Source organism: Epinephelus fuscoguttatus, linkage group LG17 (genome assembly GCF_011397635.1).
Source record: "Epinephelus fuscoguttatus linkage group LG17, E.fuscoguttatus.final_Chr_v1".
Lineage (NCBI taxonomy): Eukaryota > Metazoa > Chordata > Actinopteri > Perciformes > Serranidae > Epinephelus > Epinephelus fuscoguttatus.
In genome coordinates, this window is record NC_064768.1 from 32,360,042 (window position 1) to 32,380,001 (window position 19,960).

A 19,960-nucleotide genomic window follows, 5' to 3' on the forward strand; every position below is an offset into this window, starting at 1 on the left:
GGAGTGCCAGGGTAACATAAGGAACAAAACATTTACTGGTAACAAGCCTTTGAAGTTTAGGGGAGACTTGTGGGCACCCATAGAACCCACTGTCATTCAGATATCTTAAGGTGAGAGTTCAAGGGACCCCTTTTACAATTGCCATGCCAGTTGCTCCCTCACCAATTCAGCCATGCGTTGGAGCTTTATTCATCCCCCTTCCCAACAAGCTATGCCATCATGGTTGGAAGCAATGGATGCCTTCGGTTGTCTAGTTTCACAAGACACCACTACCTTTGCCAGCTTAAAAAATGAGCATGCCACAGTCTCTTAAAGACAGTGCATTTCTTCACCATTTATTTTTATCAGGGTGGACAGGTGCACCAAAAATCACTTTTCAAAAATAACTTTGTGTCATATTCACTGAAAACTGTCACAACATTCTGAAAGAAGTACATGAGATGGATAGTCTTTGAAAAAAATCATGTCCCTTCTCCTCTTCACATCTGTACTGTGTGGAAACAGGTGAAGAGTGTTTACAGTTTTGGGAAAGTGGTCTTTTGGTAGATGGCATCATGGTCTGGGATATTTAAGTTAATAGGCCAAGTTATAATGTGAAAGCAATCAGGAAAGACTGAAAACCCAGGACTTTAGTTTGGCTAAAAATTAATTTTGGCCACAAGGGGGCACCAACACACAAGCAGGTTTTCTATGGCGGTTACAGTGTATGTGGATAAAGTATGGGTATAGCAATCAAGCTATGAGCCTCATAATGCTAAAAGAAGACTTACAATGGGAACCCTAAATACTGTACAATAATTTAAATGCCTAAAGGAACTAAACATTGGGTGTATGCTGTAAACAGAGCCACACTGTGATCTTGTGCAACTTGTTTAGTCTCAGTTATTCACAGCGCATTACCTCATGTTTGATTTTATTGACATACACACAGTATAAGCAATTTAAAATGCACTCAAATGCACCTGCTTAATATTGTTAACATTACAACTTGAAGTGGATACTACTTGGGGAATCAGTGGGCTGCCGCTGTGCCTTGGTCAAAGTCATTGTTAAGGGTATTCCTAATTCCTTACTTGTACTTTGTGTTGAGGGGGCACAAATCTCACATTAACAACAGGCCTGTCTTACTGAGCTTGTCTTGTTGTGGCAGCTGTGTTCAGAGTCACATGGTGGAACACGGAAATGTATTTTTTCACAGTTCACAACTTCAACTCTGCAGCTGGTGGGAGTCTGTCCGCATTTAATAATATCACATTCCAATAAGGGATTTCATAACAGCCAACACTTGATAGATTGTGGCATTCTCCACCCCATCTTTGAAGATATTTCCAGATATCTTCCTGTATTATCACTTCATATCCTTTTACCTCTTTTGGGAATCTCTTGTCCAGCATCCATTTCTCTATGAAAGAACAGCACTGCCTGGGTGACATAGAGATGTTAACATGAGCATCGCCTTTCCCAAGTTAACAAAGAAATGTCTCATGTGTACATCTGCGACCAATTGTTCCCCTTTCCATTAGTGATGGGCGAAAATGAAGGACTCTTTTTAGTGTCTGTTTTATACTAGGTCATACATCCAAGTACTCATGAATCCTGTTACAAGTTGTAACTAATTGCAGCAACAGCACTGAATGAACAACCTCCGCTGACCAAGGCCAGTGGTGCATTCCTGTGTTCTGTGGATGGTCATTCTTCCTACTTTGGTGTGTTCATGAGCTTTGAGTTGTAATGTTCCAACAACATGGAAACTACAAAGGAGAGGTGATGTATTTTATTGCTTAGACCATTTCAATGACACTTATTGACGGAGAGCAAAGGAAACGGATCAGCTGAGCCATGAAATATGGTTGGAAACTCATTTTCAGGTTATTCCGATACCAAAGGTCATATCTGTAACATCATGTTGAGAATGCATAGCATACTTATATACAAGAGGGATGCTGACTCAATGTGTTAAAATCAATATTTTATCTTTATTAATGTAAACTTGTACATGAACACTGGTAATGCATTGAAGAGGAGTTTTGTGGGGCAGGCAGCACTAGCTGTTGACTGTGCATGTACTATAACAGAGTAAACTGACACCATGTTTTGCAAAAATGTATCAACACTCAAAGGTTTGATATACCGTAAAACTTCAATTAAAAGCCTAGTCCCAGTCAAACATCCAGTTCCTTTTAATAGCCGGGTGTAGCTACACATTTTGACAAATAGTGACCTGGTCTGGTTACCAAGCAGTTCAATTTATAGAAGTTCTTTAGATGTATAAACCCAGATTGTTGACTACCCAGTGGAGCTAATGCTGGTTACCTGCATAGACTGCACATACAAATATAAATGTTTAAACTTTTGGAGATGCTACATACTGAAACCATGAGCACCAGAGAGGACTGTAATTCATTCAGATTTACTGGCATGATGAAAAAACAAGTAGTGACTTCCTTCCTCTGAAGCTGTCATGAAGTCAGAATATGCATCCATTCCTCAATTACCCTGCAAGTTAGTCATATTCCTTTAGTCCGTAAGGGTCCACCAATCAAAAGAATCAAGTGTTTTTCATAAAAAATAATCCAAGTCATGAATATTGTCTTTACAGGATAAAGTGGTGTTGTGTTGGTATGCCAGGCGCTGTAATCCTCTCTGATGCCCCATTTGTCTGAGCTAGATCAAGCTGGATTTTTATTTGGTATGTTATTCTTAGTTGAGCAACAGTTTTGTGTAAAAGGAATTAAAGGCCTGTCCCATTTGGATGCTTCTCCCAGATGTGAGCCTCCTGAGTTCAGTGATTTAAGCAAATAATAGCCCAGGCTACTAACTGAAGTTATACAGTATTTACATGTATATTGTGAAATGAATTGGCCACTACTTTCTTTTCCTCAATATATTCTACTGTTAAAGACACATGGGAATATTTAAGCAAGAGTAAAAATATTTGTCCCAGAGATCTTTCCTTGCACCTCAATAAACACATGGTGACATAAAGAGGAAGAGCTGAATGGATAGAAATCAAACAGTGGGCCATTCATCTTTACAAATTAATTACATACTTTTAATGGATCAGTCAGACATTTTAGGAATCCCTCATTTTCTATCGTAGCTGACACTCAGATAAGATTATTCAATCCCAGTTTCATCTCTCTGAGATGTAAAAATGAAGGATTTGTTGTTTTTCTCAAAAGTGTGTTTTTCAGTTATGGACAGATTTAGGCTACTTTCAGTGCTTGTGCATGCAGACTGTATGAATAAGACGTCAGGATCGACATAAATGTACTACAAAATCATGGCAATGCAAGGATAAAAAAAATGGACAAAAACACGCAAAACCTGCAAAAAAAGAGGACTTAACTATTTTTTCACATTTGTATCAAGGACAAAGGACTCAAAGATCCATTACTGCAAATGTGAAAAAGTACTGTATGTTTTGCCCAAAAACATAATTAAATAACACTTCAAATTCAGTGAGTTTGTTGATGATGTTTATTTGTTCTAGATTTTCAAAAATTAGAAAAAATGGAGCTGGTTTTCTAAAGGAGAATTGGGGTGGATGGTCATCATATTGCCATTTAAAAATCCAGTATTTAAACCACAGAGAATGTTGTCAGTGAGCCTAATATTATATAAAAAACTGCTGAGTGTACTGAAGGCAAGCATTTTTCAGATTAAGCAGGAAATCAGACACCATGTTTAGATGCACTGCAACCTGGCTAATGTAATATTCATGTATCCGTACAGGATTTCTCCCTGACCCCTGTGTGGTTTACTAGATTTTACTGTAGCAACAAAAGGCAATGCCCCCTGGTTTGTGTGAGTACATGGTGGGCTGACAGCGCAGAGAGGTCAGGCTCTGTTGTGAGAGCACAGTTTTCCTTGGAACACGTGTGCCTGGATTTTGTTTTTTTAAAGGGACAGTTCATCCTAAAATCAAAAACACATATATTTCCTCTTACCGATGGTGTTACTTAGTATTCTAGATTGTTAAGGTGTGAGTTGTCAAGGGTTGGAGATATTGGCTGTAGAGATATCTGCCCTCACACCAAAACAATTAAACTAGTAATGCAGATTCGAAAATATGTCATTTTCATATTTGGGTGACTTGTCCCTTTAAATAGTCATTGGGTCACTGGTGGAAATTTATTAAGCATTCTGGAGACTTGGTGCAAGTTTCCACTTTATTCTGACTGGATGTCCAGTGTGTATGACACACAGGAAATCAGTGAGATGACCCAACAGTTTCACCAAAGCATCACCTCAACTGTAGCCAAGGCACGTTTACATTATGAGTGTAATATCATCTCACAAACAAAAGATAAACAAGTCTGCTTGACCTCTGTAGCCTTTTCCAAGTGTAGATGAATCTGCCTACAGTCATCCACCCCAACCACCTATTTATGTTATAGGAACTTGTGACATACTGGACTGGGGAACACCTGGCCACTGTACATAAACCGAGCATAAACTATATTTCCTCCAAAATGTGTTTGGCAAAGCAAATTGGCAGAGTTGCATACACGGCCATTTTACAATCTAACATTTTGGTCATGTGTGTTTTGATTTAACACTTAAAAATGCAATTATCCCATAAAAAGAGATGTTTCGCAGTCACTGGCTTTGCATGACGTACTGATTTGTCTATAAAAATATTTAAAGAATCAGCTGTACTAGATGAGCTTGTACCTTCCTGCCTCAAAAGTTACCGTTTAGTAAGTGAAAACACATAGAACAATCAGAACACAACAGCCACTGTGTTTCAGTGTCTGTCAAAGACAAAAACACTCCACCTCCACAGTCACGAGACTCCATTTAAGTACCACAGGAAGAGTTTCTTTCATCCTATTAGATACAACTCTTACACATCAGAAGTAAAGTCCACAGTATTTGTGCAGTATCATCGGCTGTGCAAACAGGACCTCCCACTGGGCTGACTGACAGTCACCATGGTGACTCTAGTACCTGGGATGACCTCCCTTCACCGCTGACCTCATCTCAAACAGTTTAAACGTCTGGGACTGTTCAGATGGGGGTGTTGGGCAAATGCCCATTAGAGCCTGTGAGTGCCCCATTACAAACTAACCCACTGGCCTGTCCGCTGTGTGGGGCTTGTCCATTGCGTTTGCTAAGAAACTGGTTCCCCCTGAGAGCCTCCTGCTCCACAGGGGTCCTTCTGTCAGAGTCTCTGCTCGGAGTTCCTGCCTGCGGGGATGTTCGGCTGCGGCAGCGCTTTCTAATGACGTACAGAAGCATGGTGATTAGCAGACTGAGGCAAAGCACCAGCAGAATTGACACAACAACCAGCTCCCTCAGGTAGCAGGGGCCTCGGGCCGACGGCAGGGGCTCCCCATCCAGAAACTTTGCATCTTTCTGCCCAGATTCCCCTGTCCACTGGGTCACATTTCTGCCCCACTGTCTGGTGGAAGCCTGAGTGTCCCTGCTGGACAGCGTTGGCTCAGTCTCTCTTTGTTTTGGTTCTGTTCTTTTAGTCCCCAGAGAGGTTTGCAGTCCAGGCCCAGGCCTGGCCACAGCCCTTGTGGTGGGTATGGGGTGTGTCTGAGGCCGGGTGTAGCTGACTGGAGTTTGAACCACGGGGCTGCTCTTCTGTTTTACATGATAGATGGCCATAGTCTGCTGGTATCCATTCTCAGTGGACAGGCAGAGGTAGTGGCCCAGTGTGGCGGGGGTGGCGACGAAGCTCAGACTCCCGTCCTCCAGGTGCAAGTAAAGGTCTGCGGACAGTCGGCTGTTTGGTCGTTCCCACAGCTGCTGGGAGAGCTGCGACGCTGCAGGACACTGAAGCCGCACCACTTCATTCAGAGACACTGACAGCAGCTCACCTGCAGGACATGAGGCTGATATACAGATTACTCACCAAAAACCCAGATACACCAAGGCCATCCATACCCCTCTACGCAACATCACTGAATATCAAAAAAGCTACCAACTACAATCTAAATCTGCCACAGAATCTGTTGACCAGTACAGAGAAGCTTAAATGTGTGTGTTACATGAGCATGTCTGAAAGGCATTATTAAAGCAAAAGGCTGCAAGGAAACTAATATTCTTTGCATGCTCGCTGCATAGTCTGTGCAAAGCGTGCCTACTGTAACACAGGTGTGTGGGATGTGCTGATGTTGACCTTTAATTAAAGTGCATACATCAGTTTGCTTGTGCCCAGTGTGGGATTAAAACCCATGCTGGGGAAGTAAAGCTGATGTGATATTGGAGCAAGGTGTTTTAAAAGAGCTGAACACAATTGATTGAGCTAATCAGATGTGGGCAAAGAGATGTGAAATATGCAGGCTGGCCTTCATCAGGAACAGGACTGAAATCATTGTTTCAATCTGCTAAATGCTCCGTAGCTTTCTTTAAACTGGTAAACAATGCATATTGAAAAACAATTCTTTATTTAAAGTGACAGTTCATCTGATTCTATGCCTTAATGTAAGCATGACGGCTACACTCAGTGTCCTGCATTCCTTCACAACACTGGTTGCGCACATTCTCAGATTATCGCTACATGTCCTCCAGATGAAGTTAGGACATTTACAGTGGACTAAGTATATCAGAATGTGGAGAGAGGTCAGCAACAGACTGAGCAAACCACAACAATGATGGTGTTAAGTTTTAAAAAGGAACTAATAAACCTCTCAATATATGTGCAAATTCATGGCACTAGAGGTTGGTGGGAGTAGCTGCTCATTAGTAACCAAGTAAAAAAAACAATATAACCAAAGCTGTTAACATTTCTACATGGACCTTTTCATATACTCCTCTGCAAGTTTGGACTGGGACACTCAGTTATTATAGTTGAATATTTTAATTATGACAATAATTTATGAGAATGAAGGGTCATCAGTTATTTAATACATTTGTCCACTTCATTAGTAAATTAAAGGTTTTAAATATTGTCCATTACAGCCTTATTTTAATGAATGCTGTTTTAATATGCCTTTAGTTAAAAGGTGTGTATTTCTAAAACAGCCAGACCTTCACCATGTGTGCATATGCATGCTCTGAGGAAGTTCTAAATTTCTTTGCAGAGTACGAACAACAATTCAGGTAAGAAAATACTGATAAATCCTGGATTTGTGCATGAAATGTATGCACAGTTTAAGCACAGATATGTGCGTGCCCACTGTTTGTGAATGAGGCCAAACGTCATGACAGAAATGTCAAAGATATGTTTGAGGTCATTTGAAAACAGCACATCCATCACACAGATGTCAACTAATAAGAAGTCTTTACACTTTAAAATGTCCCACTCAGAACTAATAATTTTCCAAAAAGTATTAATTGCATCAGTGCCGATGTTTCCTACACGGAGCATATAAGCAGCTTAAGCAAAGCAAAGCAGCTCAGATAAGTGACACTTACCTGCAGGCATTTTGTTTGGACCAAATCTGGCTGTATGTGTAAATGCAACACTGTTGCATGCCTCCTCAACATTCCCTCGATCTACGTCCTGGCCACTGAGGAGGGAGAAATACAGTCAACAAAAATGGCTGGTACAACTGCCATATTGAATAGCAGCCACTCCCATTTCCTTTTTTATAGTTTATTGGTATTATCGTTTCTTTGCTGAAATCTGTAGCAAGGGAATCCTGTGGACAAACATTCTGAGATTCTCAAACAGCTCATAGTTTAACCCAGACATTCACAAGTGGGAGTCTCAGCTCAGGAGAGCTATAGATAAGGGCTCAAAGAGGAGGCTTTAAATTATCTGCTCCATAACTGCACTATCTTTGCTAGGAAATCTTGATCTTCAGCTACTGCAAAAAATGTTCTAATGGGTTGAAGTCTGGTGATTGACCATTCTAAAACCTTGATTTTCTCAGGGAAAACAGATGACTGGCTGCTCTGTGTAATCCCATGTGGAACAAAAAAGTATGTCAGGTGCTCTTGGAAAACAAGGAAAAAACAGGATACATAGGAACACCGTCCAGGCACTCCAAAATACGACAAAAAATATATCGAGTAAGGAAACATTAAAAAGCCTTTATTGTGGTGGCTAAATCATTAAAAGAGTCAAGAGATTTCGACCACTGCAGGTCTTCATCAGGTCTTCAGACAACACGAATATGGCCTCATCTATACCAAAGCAACAACCAATAGGAGGGCAATAACGTTTGTAGAGGTGTCAAGCTCTTGAGGACCCAAAAATTTACTAACTATTTGTCATCATCAATCGATCCACGTGTTCCTAAAATGATGAGGAAACTACATTGTTTGTCCACAATATAAACACAACATTTTAAACTTTAGAATGGCATAATCTTGTGGTACTCACAGACTGGTCTGGGTGTTTGAGGCCTCCACACAAGCCCGGCTGACAGAGTCCCAACCACAGAAGGGGTCTCGCGCCAGAACACACTGAGGACAGGTCCAGTAGAAGGAGCAGTTTGCTGTTGGAACCCTCACCACACCCTCTGACGTGCCAACGTATATCACACCCTGTAGTGGGACAAACAGTATAGCACCCTCAGATGATTTTACATGAACCTTTACCTTTTATATGACATACACTTTTAGTAATGAGTGGATCTTCACAGGTTTATATATATTAATTTCAATCGGTTTATGTGAACTGCATATATTTTAATCCTCATTCTGAGAAACGCTAGGGTCTAAGTACCATATCTGAAGGCTTACTTTTAGTTTCAAAGGTACCATAGTGAAGGTGTTTGGTGGAAACGGGGCTTTACTTACCTGCGCATTAAGAAGAATGCTTTTTTTTTTGGCTCAGCACTCAACACAGACACAGTTTGAAGGGAAGAGAGGAGTTGAAGTAAAGAGAATTAAGTAAATGTTCCTCTCAATGTGTACCTTTGTTACGGAGAGCTTCAGGCTCTTGACAGGCTGAGGCTGCTCAAAAACCTGGACCTCCTCTATGATGTGGGCTCCACTCTGCAGCAGCACGGCTTTGTGCAGGTAACCAGACTCTGAAACAAAGTTAGTGAGAAAACAGTCAGGTTTATACAATGAACAGACTTAATACTGTTATAGCCCTCATGGAGTTGACAGTAGGTTGTGAAACGGAAACGATAACATCTAGTCTGAGATGTCCAAGTTCTCAAATAAAACATCATCATTATTACACAAAAGACCTCTTTCTTCAAAAAAAAAAAAAAAAGGATGTTGTGATATTAAAATGGCAACAATTAAGCAAATTCAGCCAGTCGCTGTGAAATCTGCACGAAGAAAAACATCAACCTAACAGCTGATTCCAAACTTTTCAGCAGTAATGTGTATCTACAGCATCATCAAGATCTAAAATAATCTTGTGGTGTGACCACTTGTGGCACTATGGAGCAATGTTTTTACGAGTGGCTCACTGTTTTGGTTGTGTTGTGCACACAAACATCTGTGCTTCTAACCATAAACCTGTGCGTCAGTTTGTTAGCATCAGCTGTCAGCATCACAGTTTGTTATCAGGGGAAACACCCCAACAGCTTTCAGCCTCCTAGAGCTCAACAACCGACCTCTGAGGACTGCAATCAACACAAAGACACCCCTGTCCACAGTAAGCCTGCTGTCAGTGCTCTACCTCACCATACAGGATTAACAGTGCAGGCAAAAGGGACATAACATTGGACTGGATAACTGGCGATAGAAGGGGTGATATATGGAAATTAATTCGGAGATCTCACACAGCTCTGATCTGACATATAACTCTGGTTCAGAACTGAGAGCTAACAAAAACGGTGCCAAACCCAACCTTAACAATACCAGTGTAAAAAACAAATAATAATAAGCAGGGTTCATGCACATTGTTTGGACATACAGTATATGCATTGCACTACTTTTAAAACATCGTGTGTAAAAAGGGTGTTTACACTGAGCAGTACGATACAGTTCAGTTCGGAAAGCTTTTTTTCATTTCCACTGTGAAAAGCTGTGGATGGTACTAATGGAAACGTTACGATCGTCCCCATGTTTGGTCACCCTTCTGTTGGGGTACCTAGCACACAGATCTGGTACTAAAAGGTGGGGCTGTGAACACTGCAGTCTGTTGGTCAATAGAGGACGGTAACTCTGCTCAGGGCTGAGTTGTGGCTGGTTTTGAGGCTCATGTAACCACTGTTCATACTGTGGACAGTTTATTAGTAGACTGTAACTATAAAAATGAAAGGACCCTAACTGCAGCCTGTTTTGTTTTGTTCTGAAAATGTCGGTGTGCAGCCTCGTTATGTGGATGATAAACAAGGTGCAGACCTCCATCTGTGTCACCGGTGATGAGGAAATACAGTGAGTGCTCAACGGAGCAGTGAGTGACAACAACCCCACCCACATTTAGAGTACTGTTTGCGGTGGAAACGCTAGGGTCTAGGTATCATGTCTGAAGGGTTACTTTTGGTTCCAAAGGTACCATACTGAAAGCGTTTGGTGGAAACGGGGCTACAGAAAGCAGAGAGAAACAGGAGGATGCACCCACTAAGGTTCTTGAGCTGGACTCGAACCGGTAACCTTGCAGTCACAGAGTTTGTGTCTTAGACCCTGAGACCTTCAAGACAATATATGTACATTCTGACCGCAATGGACACTAAACATTGACAGAGTTGTACATACAATAAGGTTATTCACTTTCACTGACTGACAAAGCAGTACTTTACTAATAATATGTAAAACTATGAATTATTGTTACGGTGGCTTTACGCCCAAGTCGACAATAGAGAAATGACAGGAAATCTTATAGCTGATTAGGAGCCAACCTGGACTCCAAATATTAACCTCTTTCTACATGAATTAAAGAAAAGAAGCTTTCTGCAGTGTTGTGAATCCTTATGAAATAAATACTAAAACAGGACATACTGTGTCATATTGGTCAGCCTCTCACGTGGCCTACCTGTTAGCAGAAACAGGACAGTGTAGTCTCTGTTGTTGGCAGCCTGGACTCTCTGCACAGTCAGATGGCTGTATTTGTGCTCAGCAGACACCATGGTCAGACTTCTTCCAACCGGTCGCACACTGTCATCTGCTAGAAAGTTTTCTTTGACGAAGCGCAGGGCATTGTCAGATGCGTTGTGGAGGCCACACTAGCATACAAAAAGGCAATATGACAGTAACAGAAATTAAACACACTTTGATTAAATCATTTCAATATAGTACAACTTGGATCTGAATTTTTATGGTTCATCATTTGTAGTTTACGATCAGAATTTTTCCATCGTCTCTTTAGTAAGTGATACATTCGTCAATTAGATATCCAATCAGCACAAGCCTGGTGTGCACACAACTAGTAAGTACAGGAAGTCAAAGGTGAAGCAGGAAATGGGTCTGTAAACTGTTAAAACAAACATTTTACTGTTTGCCCAAAGTCTGTCTAACCTGGAGGTATGTTTCCAACTTGTCAGATTGTCTCACTCACTGACTTTAGTGATGTCCCCATGTCGCCAGTGGAGTTGCAATAATTAGTAGATTAATCAATTTGTTGACCAACAGAAAATTAATAGGTTCATCTCTGAGGATTGAATAATCGTTTCAGTAATTTTCTAGACAACATAGCCAAACATTTGCAGGTTGCATTCTGCTTGTATGTGAAAATTGAAGCCTTTCTTTATCATACATAAAAATAAACTGAATAGCTTAACATTTTTAAGTGTCGGTCAGATTAAACATACTATTTGAAGACGTCCCCTTGGGCTCTGGGAAATTACACAGGGCATGTTTTACTATTTTTTTTATATTTTATTGACAAAACGATTGAAAGATTCATTGAAAAACGAATGCGCAGATTAACTAATAACGAGAAAAATCATTAGTTGCAGGCCTAGTTTCCAGATCACAGCTATTAACTTGATGAAAGAAGTGTTGTTATTGATAGAACAAAAGCATAATAATAAGTCCTGAGTCATAAGAAACTCGGGTCTTAGACAATTTAAATTGTTTCGCCATCTGAAACCTGAAACTTCCTGGAATAAATTGGAATATGAACGCAGCCTGTTAGAGGTAAAGCCAGTTATATCTCCCTGTATGTCTTATAAATTCAAAGTCTTGACTTCATAAAAATGAGCAGTCTTATCCCAGTCTATCAATGTGTTTATATTTTTTTTGGCATGTGTATATTTTTGATTTGCACCTTCTATATTTTTATTGTGTATTTTGTTTCTATTTAAACTCATTATAATCACACTCTTCCTACTTTGTACTGTAACTCCTGCATGACAAATTACCTCTGGTCAAATCAAGTTCCATCCTATTGTTCCATTTTCATACCAATTACAAGGGACCCTTTACCTCTCCTGGATTTGCGACCTTCTCTTGAACCCGTGTGCTCCACTGTAATGTGTCCCGGTTCAGGACTTTGTAGTTACCAGAGAAAACTGATTTAATGTCAGACAAGCGGAATGAACACACGACTGACCGTCCAGAGTTGACAGACCTAGTTAATAGGAAAAAAACCAACAAAACATAAAAGACACAGTGAATATGAGCTACAGACAAAATCTACATGAGTAGATATATGTGTAGATAAATATGACAGCACAAGGTAAAAGCAGTATGAAGATTCCTGCTTCAGCTTGGCATACAGTATATATTAGGGATGTTGTTATACTAGTTTTTCCTACCCTATACTGATTCCAAAACCTGAACTTGCACATCTGCTGATCCAAGATACTGATTTGATGTAGTTATGGTAAATATAACTTCATCTTTTTAGGTGATGTAAAATGACTAAAAGCTTTGCTGCGACATCCACTTTGGAAACCGTCACTTTAAAAACAGGCTTCATGTCAAGTAACTTGCTGTTTGGAAAAAACATTGCGAGAGGCATAAAAGTGATGCTGCGGGGAAATAAGGCCACCACAGCTTCAAAGAATGTAGATTAGGCACTGAATAGATCTTTGCCCTTTAACAAACTGACCACTGGGAGGTGAAGATGCCATAAAAAAGTGTGTCATCTGCAGAAGCTCCCTCTGCTGGTGGGAGGGTGTCTATGTCCTGGATCACATTGTAGGGCAGCTCATTGTCAGCCTGGCACAACAGCTGAGCTTTGGCAAACGTGGTCCAGCGTCGCTGCAAGGTCCGCTGACCTCCAATGTCACTCTGACACACAAGAGGAGAAGAGGGCATCAAGCACAAGACTAAATTCCAATTACGAGAACATTGGTGAATGCCACAAATTGTCTTAAATTGCTTGTATGTACCACTTGAGAAAAAATGTGGTTGTGGGAGTGCTTGTTGCATGAGGCACACCATTTAACCCTTACCATGCAGATCTGAGAAACACGAGAAACAATAAATTTATCAATGAAGTCGTACTCTCTGCCCACTTCACTGAAGAAGAAGTAGATTTTCTCCTCATCAGGAATGAAACTGGAGCTGATGAAGGTTGGATCTATAGTAAACAGATGGCAAAGTGTGCCAAAGATTTAAGTTTGTGGAAATCACCATTCAAAGAGAAGGACATGCTACAGCTTATCACTAGGTTTGTTTCAGGGACCCTTTGAGTCCATCGATGTGACACTGTCTTTTCGATTTCATTAACATTAAAACAATTCTATTCACAACAGCTAGGACAGTTCATTTTGACAAACAACACACTCACCCTCCAGCCATCCTAATGTATCATCCAGCTTCAGGTCAACACGCCTGCCCTCGCTGAGGTGCCGGGAAATGACTGGCCGGTTCCCCCTGTAGTCTGCAACCGTCCCAGTATAAAGCTCTCCATCTAAGAGACAGAGGAATACTTAACACAATACTTCAAAGCAATGCTGAATATGACAAATAAATAATAACATGTCATGTCCCTTTAAAATGAATGATAATTCGTTTCCTAGCATGCAAACATAGAAAATTATAAGTGCTACATTCTGAACAGGCAGACGGTCCATTAAAGCCCGGACACCACACTCCAAAGGGTTCGATCAAAACTGAAATGGGCCAGTATCTCCAACACTCAGCCACTCACATCAGAACAGTCCAGACTAAAAAAACAGCACTGCAGCTAAGAGGAGAAATATATGAAATGTCCCTTAGAGATTAGTTACAGCTACGACGCACAACTCGACATTCAATTTTCCCTTGACAACATGAGAAATCAGTTTTCAATTTAATGACTCCTATTGTACTGATAATTAATAAATAATGATGAATCATTTAGATCATGATAAAGTATGGTAAAAAACTTTTTCTTTTTTTTTTTTTTTTACTAAGTAGGATCATAAGATTTCTCTTTGTGTTTTTTGTCACATACCATCTTCCACCCATCCCTCCATTGGTATCAAATAATGCCTCTAGTTCTATTTTCAGCTCCACACAGGTGCTGCATGTTTGGATTTAAGCAGCAGTCACATTTTTCTTTCACCCTGCCGCAGCTTACATTTTAGTCTAGCGGCTGTGGCAGCATTGCCTTACCCACCTACGATTATGGCAGTGTTGCGTTGGAAGGGGTCATAGGGGCAGCGACCTCTTCCTTCATCAGGCTTGAGGCTCATCGTTAACGTCTCTGAGTTCTGGACAGAAAGGAGGATAAAGTCCAGCTGAAATCACACTAAATGGTGAAACTCAAATCACATTAAATGCAACCTGCTGCTTTTAAAGAAAATCTGAGTATTACACACTGAGTGTTATCATACTGTCACAATGTTGAGCAAACTGATAAGTTCAAACCTCTGTGCAAACAAACTTACAATGTATGTGCAGCGTGGACTGAAGGCAAATGTTCCACAGGCATAGATGTGGGTGGTGTTCAAGAACTGCAGTACACGGATAAAATTGGGACAGTCGGCCTAGGAAAAAAAACACAAAAAGGACAGCAAGTTAGACGTTTCAGTAAAACCAAAAAAAGTACAGTGAGCAGTGTGTGCCTAAAGCAGAGCTTTCGGATTTTTACAGATCATCAAGATCTCTTGTCAAAGTAAGCTTCACCCACTGAGAGCTCCCACTAAATAAAAGATTACGAGACACTTTGCTCCCAAACATAAACAGTCATTGTGTTTCTCCTGCTCATTAAAGGAAATGGAAACGTTAGCTTCATGTTAATGATAGACTTGTCGAGTTTGGGATGGTATGCTGAGTCAAGAGGAGACATTTTGAACTGTGGACTTCAATCAGCTCACAGTATTTGTACATCAGTACAAACCAACTACTTGCCATTTTTTTGCCTTTCATGGAACATTGTTGAAGGTCTTTCTCTGAGGGGCTCCAGTCCAGCTGAAAGAAGAGGAGAGCAGCTGAGATTCACATCCATCTCAACTCCAAGATGCAGCTGAACAATAAAATACATCAAAACACATTACAAACTTTACATTTATTGTGCAGGAGTGGGGAAATCAATTCAAAGAAGATGGCAGCTAAATGTAGCGGTTATTAATTTTATTAATTCGTTTTTGATACGGCTGTGAATTACATTGAGAGGGATGCTACCCACTTTATGTGTGCCTTACTGTTCTTAGGGCTGCACAATATACAAAATAAAAATCATATTGCGATTATTTTGACAGATATTCTGACTGCAATATGAGTTGTATTTTAGTGGGAATGGTAATTTTGCATTTTATTGTCACTGAAAACAAATACATATATAGCTAACAATGATGATGATGTGATTTGTGCTGTGGTCTGTGCCAAACAAACATGCTCCCTTACATCTGAAATATTATTTGTAGGCCGGGGCATCTCTGTAGTACCACAATGCCACACCTATGTCGTGCTATACCTTGCACGAGACTCTTGTCCATGAGTAGATGCCCGCTTCCTTCTACACAGTGATATGGTTAGTAGTTGTAGTTTGGTAGAATATAGTTCCTACATGAAACTGCTCACAGCAAAGTCTATATATTATCTTCAGTAACCAGGTTGTGATTTCTGGAAAGAGTCATTGCTGTTGAGTTTTTCCAATGTATTTTTTTGGTACTTCAAGCACCACAAGCTGAGTATCATCTCGTTCCATTATATTCCAGAGAATGCAGACATCTCTTTGGCTGATATCTCCAACACTGTGCAACTCACACCAAAACAATCTACATTGATAAACAGCACTACAGGTACGAGGAAAATATGTATTTTTGATTTTGGGTTGAACTGTCCCTTTAACTATGATGATTCTCAATTTAGGTTGGGCCTGCAGCTCCATCAGCAGTCGCTCCCTCACCTTACTCCTCAGTACGATGGCGTCCCTTTGGCTAACATCCAGCGCTAACACAGCATCCCGGGCTCCAACGTACAGCATGTCTCCATCCTCGCTGAGCAGCAGTGTAGTGGTGTTGCTGACATCATGGCTGCTGAAGCGGGTGAGATGTCTCCCAGGACTACCTGTTGTTTCATAGCAGTTAACACTGGGATTAGGCATTTTCATCCAATTACCAGAGACAATCAAAAGCATCCTGATGTACGCAGGCTGCAGTCCGCTAATTTCCACAGAGCATTCAACGCCCAGATGTCAAACATAGTGACTTCCCTGAGCAGGGATTCAGGGAGAACGCCACCCCTTTTTATGCATAGTGCTATTGTCAGTGTAAAAATGACAAACCAAAATGCGCTGTCTACAACATAAAAAATTACCACAGCCTTTTATCATTTATAAAACCCACACTGTTAATGATTTGCAACTTCCATCATCTCATCCTTAGCTGCCACATTGCTACTTTTAAATACTTTCGAGTTCATCAGCAGCATAAAGGAAAACAATGTCTTTACTAACCTATAGGGAAGGAGACTCTGGGAGTCAGCCTAGTCAGACATGGGCTCAGAAAACCCAGCAAGGCCACGATGAAGGACAGCAGGCTGGGATTCTCCATTACAGCAGGAATCAGGGAGTCTGACCTTAATTACATTTAAGGTCAGAGGGCGAGTGGTAGGTCTGATGGTCATCCAGAGTGTCAAAGATTTGTTATAAGAGGTGGAGATCGTAGCTGAAGCCACATAATCTGGTTTCTACAGCAGACCATCACTGCATCTGAGACAGAAACACAGACAGAGAGATCATCAGGTTGGTTATGCATTCTGTGCTCCACCACAGATTTCTTTTACAAAGGATTTAGATTATTTTCAGATGGGACATTTTTGTAACAGCATTCCCTGGGTACGTTTCCATCATAACTGCATCAATTACGCAGCGGTGATCATAGTGAACACATTTGTACACCAACAACTTAATGCAACCTAAATCACATGTAATCCTACTTTTGTCTCTAAAATTCTGAGATGTCATTTGTGTTGATAAAACTAAGCATTAAAGCCGATGTTTTCAGAGCATAAGTGTACTTTCCATGACAAAAACACAAAAATCTCAAGCTGTGAGCTTAAAGAACATCACAACATGCCTGGACGTAGGGGGGAGCAACAAAGAGAGTAAAAGCATAAGGATTTGTAGCAGACATGTTGAAGTCGTGGGACTTAATGTTTTTTAATGCTCCAAGTATATCTTGCTCGATGCTTATTTATCGTTGCCGCCTACGTGTGTTCTGTCTGACACTAAGCATGCTACAGAGGACTCTGTCCCAATTGTTCATGCAAATCAACAACAGGCAGACATGGACCCAAGCTGGGTGTGCATTAACCCTTCGGCTATCAGGATGCCCCCAAATGGATAAAACTTTCTATATGTGTCAGTGTGGAGACTTTTCGGTCGCCTAATATATCAGTCCTACCTGTGCACTAACACTCTACACATAACTAAAAAGTTAAGCATGTTTCTTCACATAAACTTTTGCTAACTGTCATTTGGAGTATGTGTTATGTTAGGGACTGTACTTTATTTATCAGAGGTGGGGTGGCTGAAGTGCGACTTCCTCTTTTTTTTTCTCTTTTTTCATATCTTGCCCATCCCCAATGTTACAAATATTTTTCCTTGAGCCTCCCTGAGTGACTGAGGGGAAATGCATGACCTTCCCTCCATCATAAATAACTTTTTTAAATATATATTTACAACAAATGAAGGCAGTATTGGTGCCAGTGCAACAAGCAAACAGCAGGGGAGTCCGAGTATTCACAAAACAAACAGCTAATTTCTTAAGCAAAATGCAAATCATCCATAAAAGTTATGTATTGATGGACCACCAAAAATTTGAAATTTTAAGAATAATTTTAATTTCTACAGTTTCTGGCTATGATTAATAGTGTGGTTTTTAGGATTTATACAGACGGCATGCCTTTTAAACCCACCAGCAGGACTCTGGGTTTAAAGGGTATTCAAAATAAATACAAAATAAACCTTTTAAAGTTGTATGTCCAACCCCTAAGCCAAAATAAAAAAACACAAGTCCCTCCCCAGTGCTTTTTTTTTTTTTTTGGACATGTCTCCCCCATTTTGCATCACCCCTTTCCAGCCCTTATAAATAACAAACAGCCCCTAAGCAAAAGCCATCAGTTGTGTATTAGACATTTACTACTATTACTTAGTTAGTTAGTTAGTTAGTTAGTTAGTTAGTTAATGCAATACGTTGGACCTCTTGTAATTGTTAAAAAATGCCAATATATAAGCTGTCATGACAATTTGTGCCTGAGGAAGGCAAGATCCAAATGGATTAAGGTAAACTGTGCCATTGTTGACCACAGGGTGCTTTTTAAGACCTTTTCAGGAACTTTTCTAACCAAAATTAAGACTTATTTATGGACAAATCCTATTTTTCTTATTCAACCATTACATGTAGGTATAAATATAAGTGCGGTGCAGAGGTAGGTTATATGTAGGATTACGGTTATTGGAGTAAATTGGGTTAATCTACATTTTGCAAACAGGTAAATACAACTATGCAGTAAAAAGACACTATTAGGTTCAGTGGAAGGTTTAAAGATTTGTGACATCAGAAATGTGGACTTTCACACAGATTTGAGCTTAACACATTTAGAGCTGCAACTAATTATTTTCTCCATTAATAAATAAAGAGTTAATAAGTCAATAAAATGTCAGAAAATAGTGAAACAAACCCAATGTTGCATATTGAAACGGCATGTTTTATCTGACCAGCTGTCCAAAAATCACCCGGCCTGCTGATGTAGGCTGCTGACACATGCCACTTACAGATACAGTACTCACTGGCATGTTTAAACTGCTGACCTCTTCTTCTGGTGGTCCTATAAACGCCACACATCAACAACACGTGCATGCATGTTCTGACAGACATCACCTCCTACAGGTACAATTTCGCCATGTTTTGCCCACACTGCTGGGATTCATTAGGGGAGAAATACTTGAAACGCCTTTCAGTATGATGTAGTTGAGTAAATCACTACTGACTAAAAACAAATAAGCAACAAACATGGTTACATTCACATATATGTGTGTTGTCTGTTTGTGTTATTCATCTTAGCTTTGTTGTCTTTGTTTGGCTGCATGTCACTGATCTGTTGCAGCACTGTGTGTTAGGCACACTGCGCGCACACAATGTTGGGAAAGATTACTGCGCAGCAAACATTAGCTGCACAGCTGTTTCCTTTCGGCTAAAACACAGAGGCAGTTAACAGTTAACTGTGAACTAAACACGTGGTATCCGAAGTTCAGCTCCACAGTCAAATCCTGCTGCTAACACTGTTACAACCAACGCGTTAACATGCAGTATTAAAGAGACGTGCTGTGGTGGTTTATGTGCTGTAACTTACTGTTACTTCATCTTCATGGAGCCTGTGCTCAGATGGAGTCGCATTTCTTATCTGTGCAACAGGACGCTGTAACACTAAAGCCAGCCGTCATTTTAGTAAATCTTAGAGACAAACAGCACTCATCCAGCTGATACAGAGTTAAAGTGATCTTACATCTCTGCGGCTGGTTTCCTCCACCGATTCGTTTCCGCTCACGCTCGTTAAGAAAATCCGCAGTTTTCTGTCTTTGCACCGGTGGAAACTGGACAGAAGAAACGTGACCCGGTGAGGAAAACGCTGACCGCGGTTGAGCCTTTACTATAACAACAAAGCCTCAGAGCCTCCTCCCATCTGAAGGTCCAGCAGGCTCCAGCCTCCACCTACAGGGCGCCCACACACATTACAGCCAGATAAACACATAGGACAGGAGATCCATCCACAT

At 40.6% G+C, this 19,960-nt stretch overlaps 1 protein-coding gene across 1 annotated transcript; it reads right to left on the bottom strand.

Moving 5' to 3' along the window:
- Positions 1–1,873: 1,873 nt before the first annotated feature.
- Positions 1,874–19,862, bottom strand: sema4ab (sema domain, immunoglobulin domain (Ig), transmembrane domain (TM) and short cytoplasmic domain, (semaphorin) 4Ab). The gene is given in 16 exon segments (XM_049602452.1): positions 1,874–5,831; positions 7,372–7,466; positions 8,285–8,448; positions 8,821–8,936; positions 10,841–11,030; positions 12,232–12,376; positions 12,860–13,041; positions 13,206–13,333; positions 13,544–13,666; positions 14,357–14,450; positions 14,628–14,726; positions 15,091–15,150; positions 16,091–16,251; positions 16,640–16,748; positions 16,750–16,894; positions 19,693–19,862. Coding segments are annotated over 15 exon segments (2,544 nt in total). The 5' UTR covers positions 16,810–16,894; positions 19,693–19,862; the 3' UTR covers positions 1,874–5,013.
- Between the last annotated feature and the right edge of the window lie 98 nt (positions 19,863–19,960).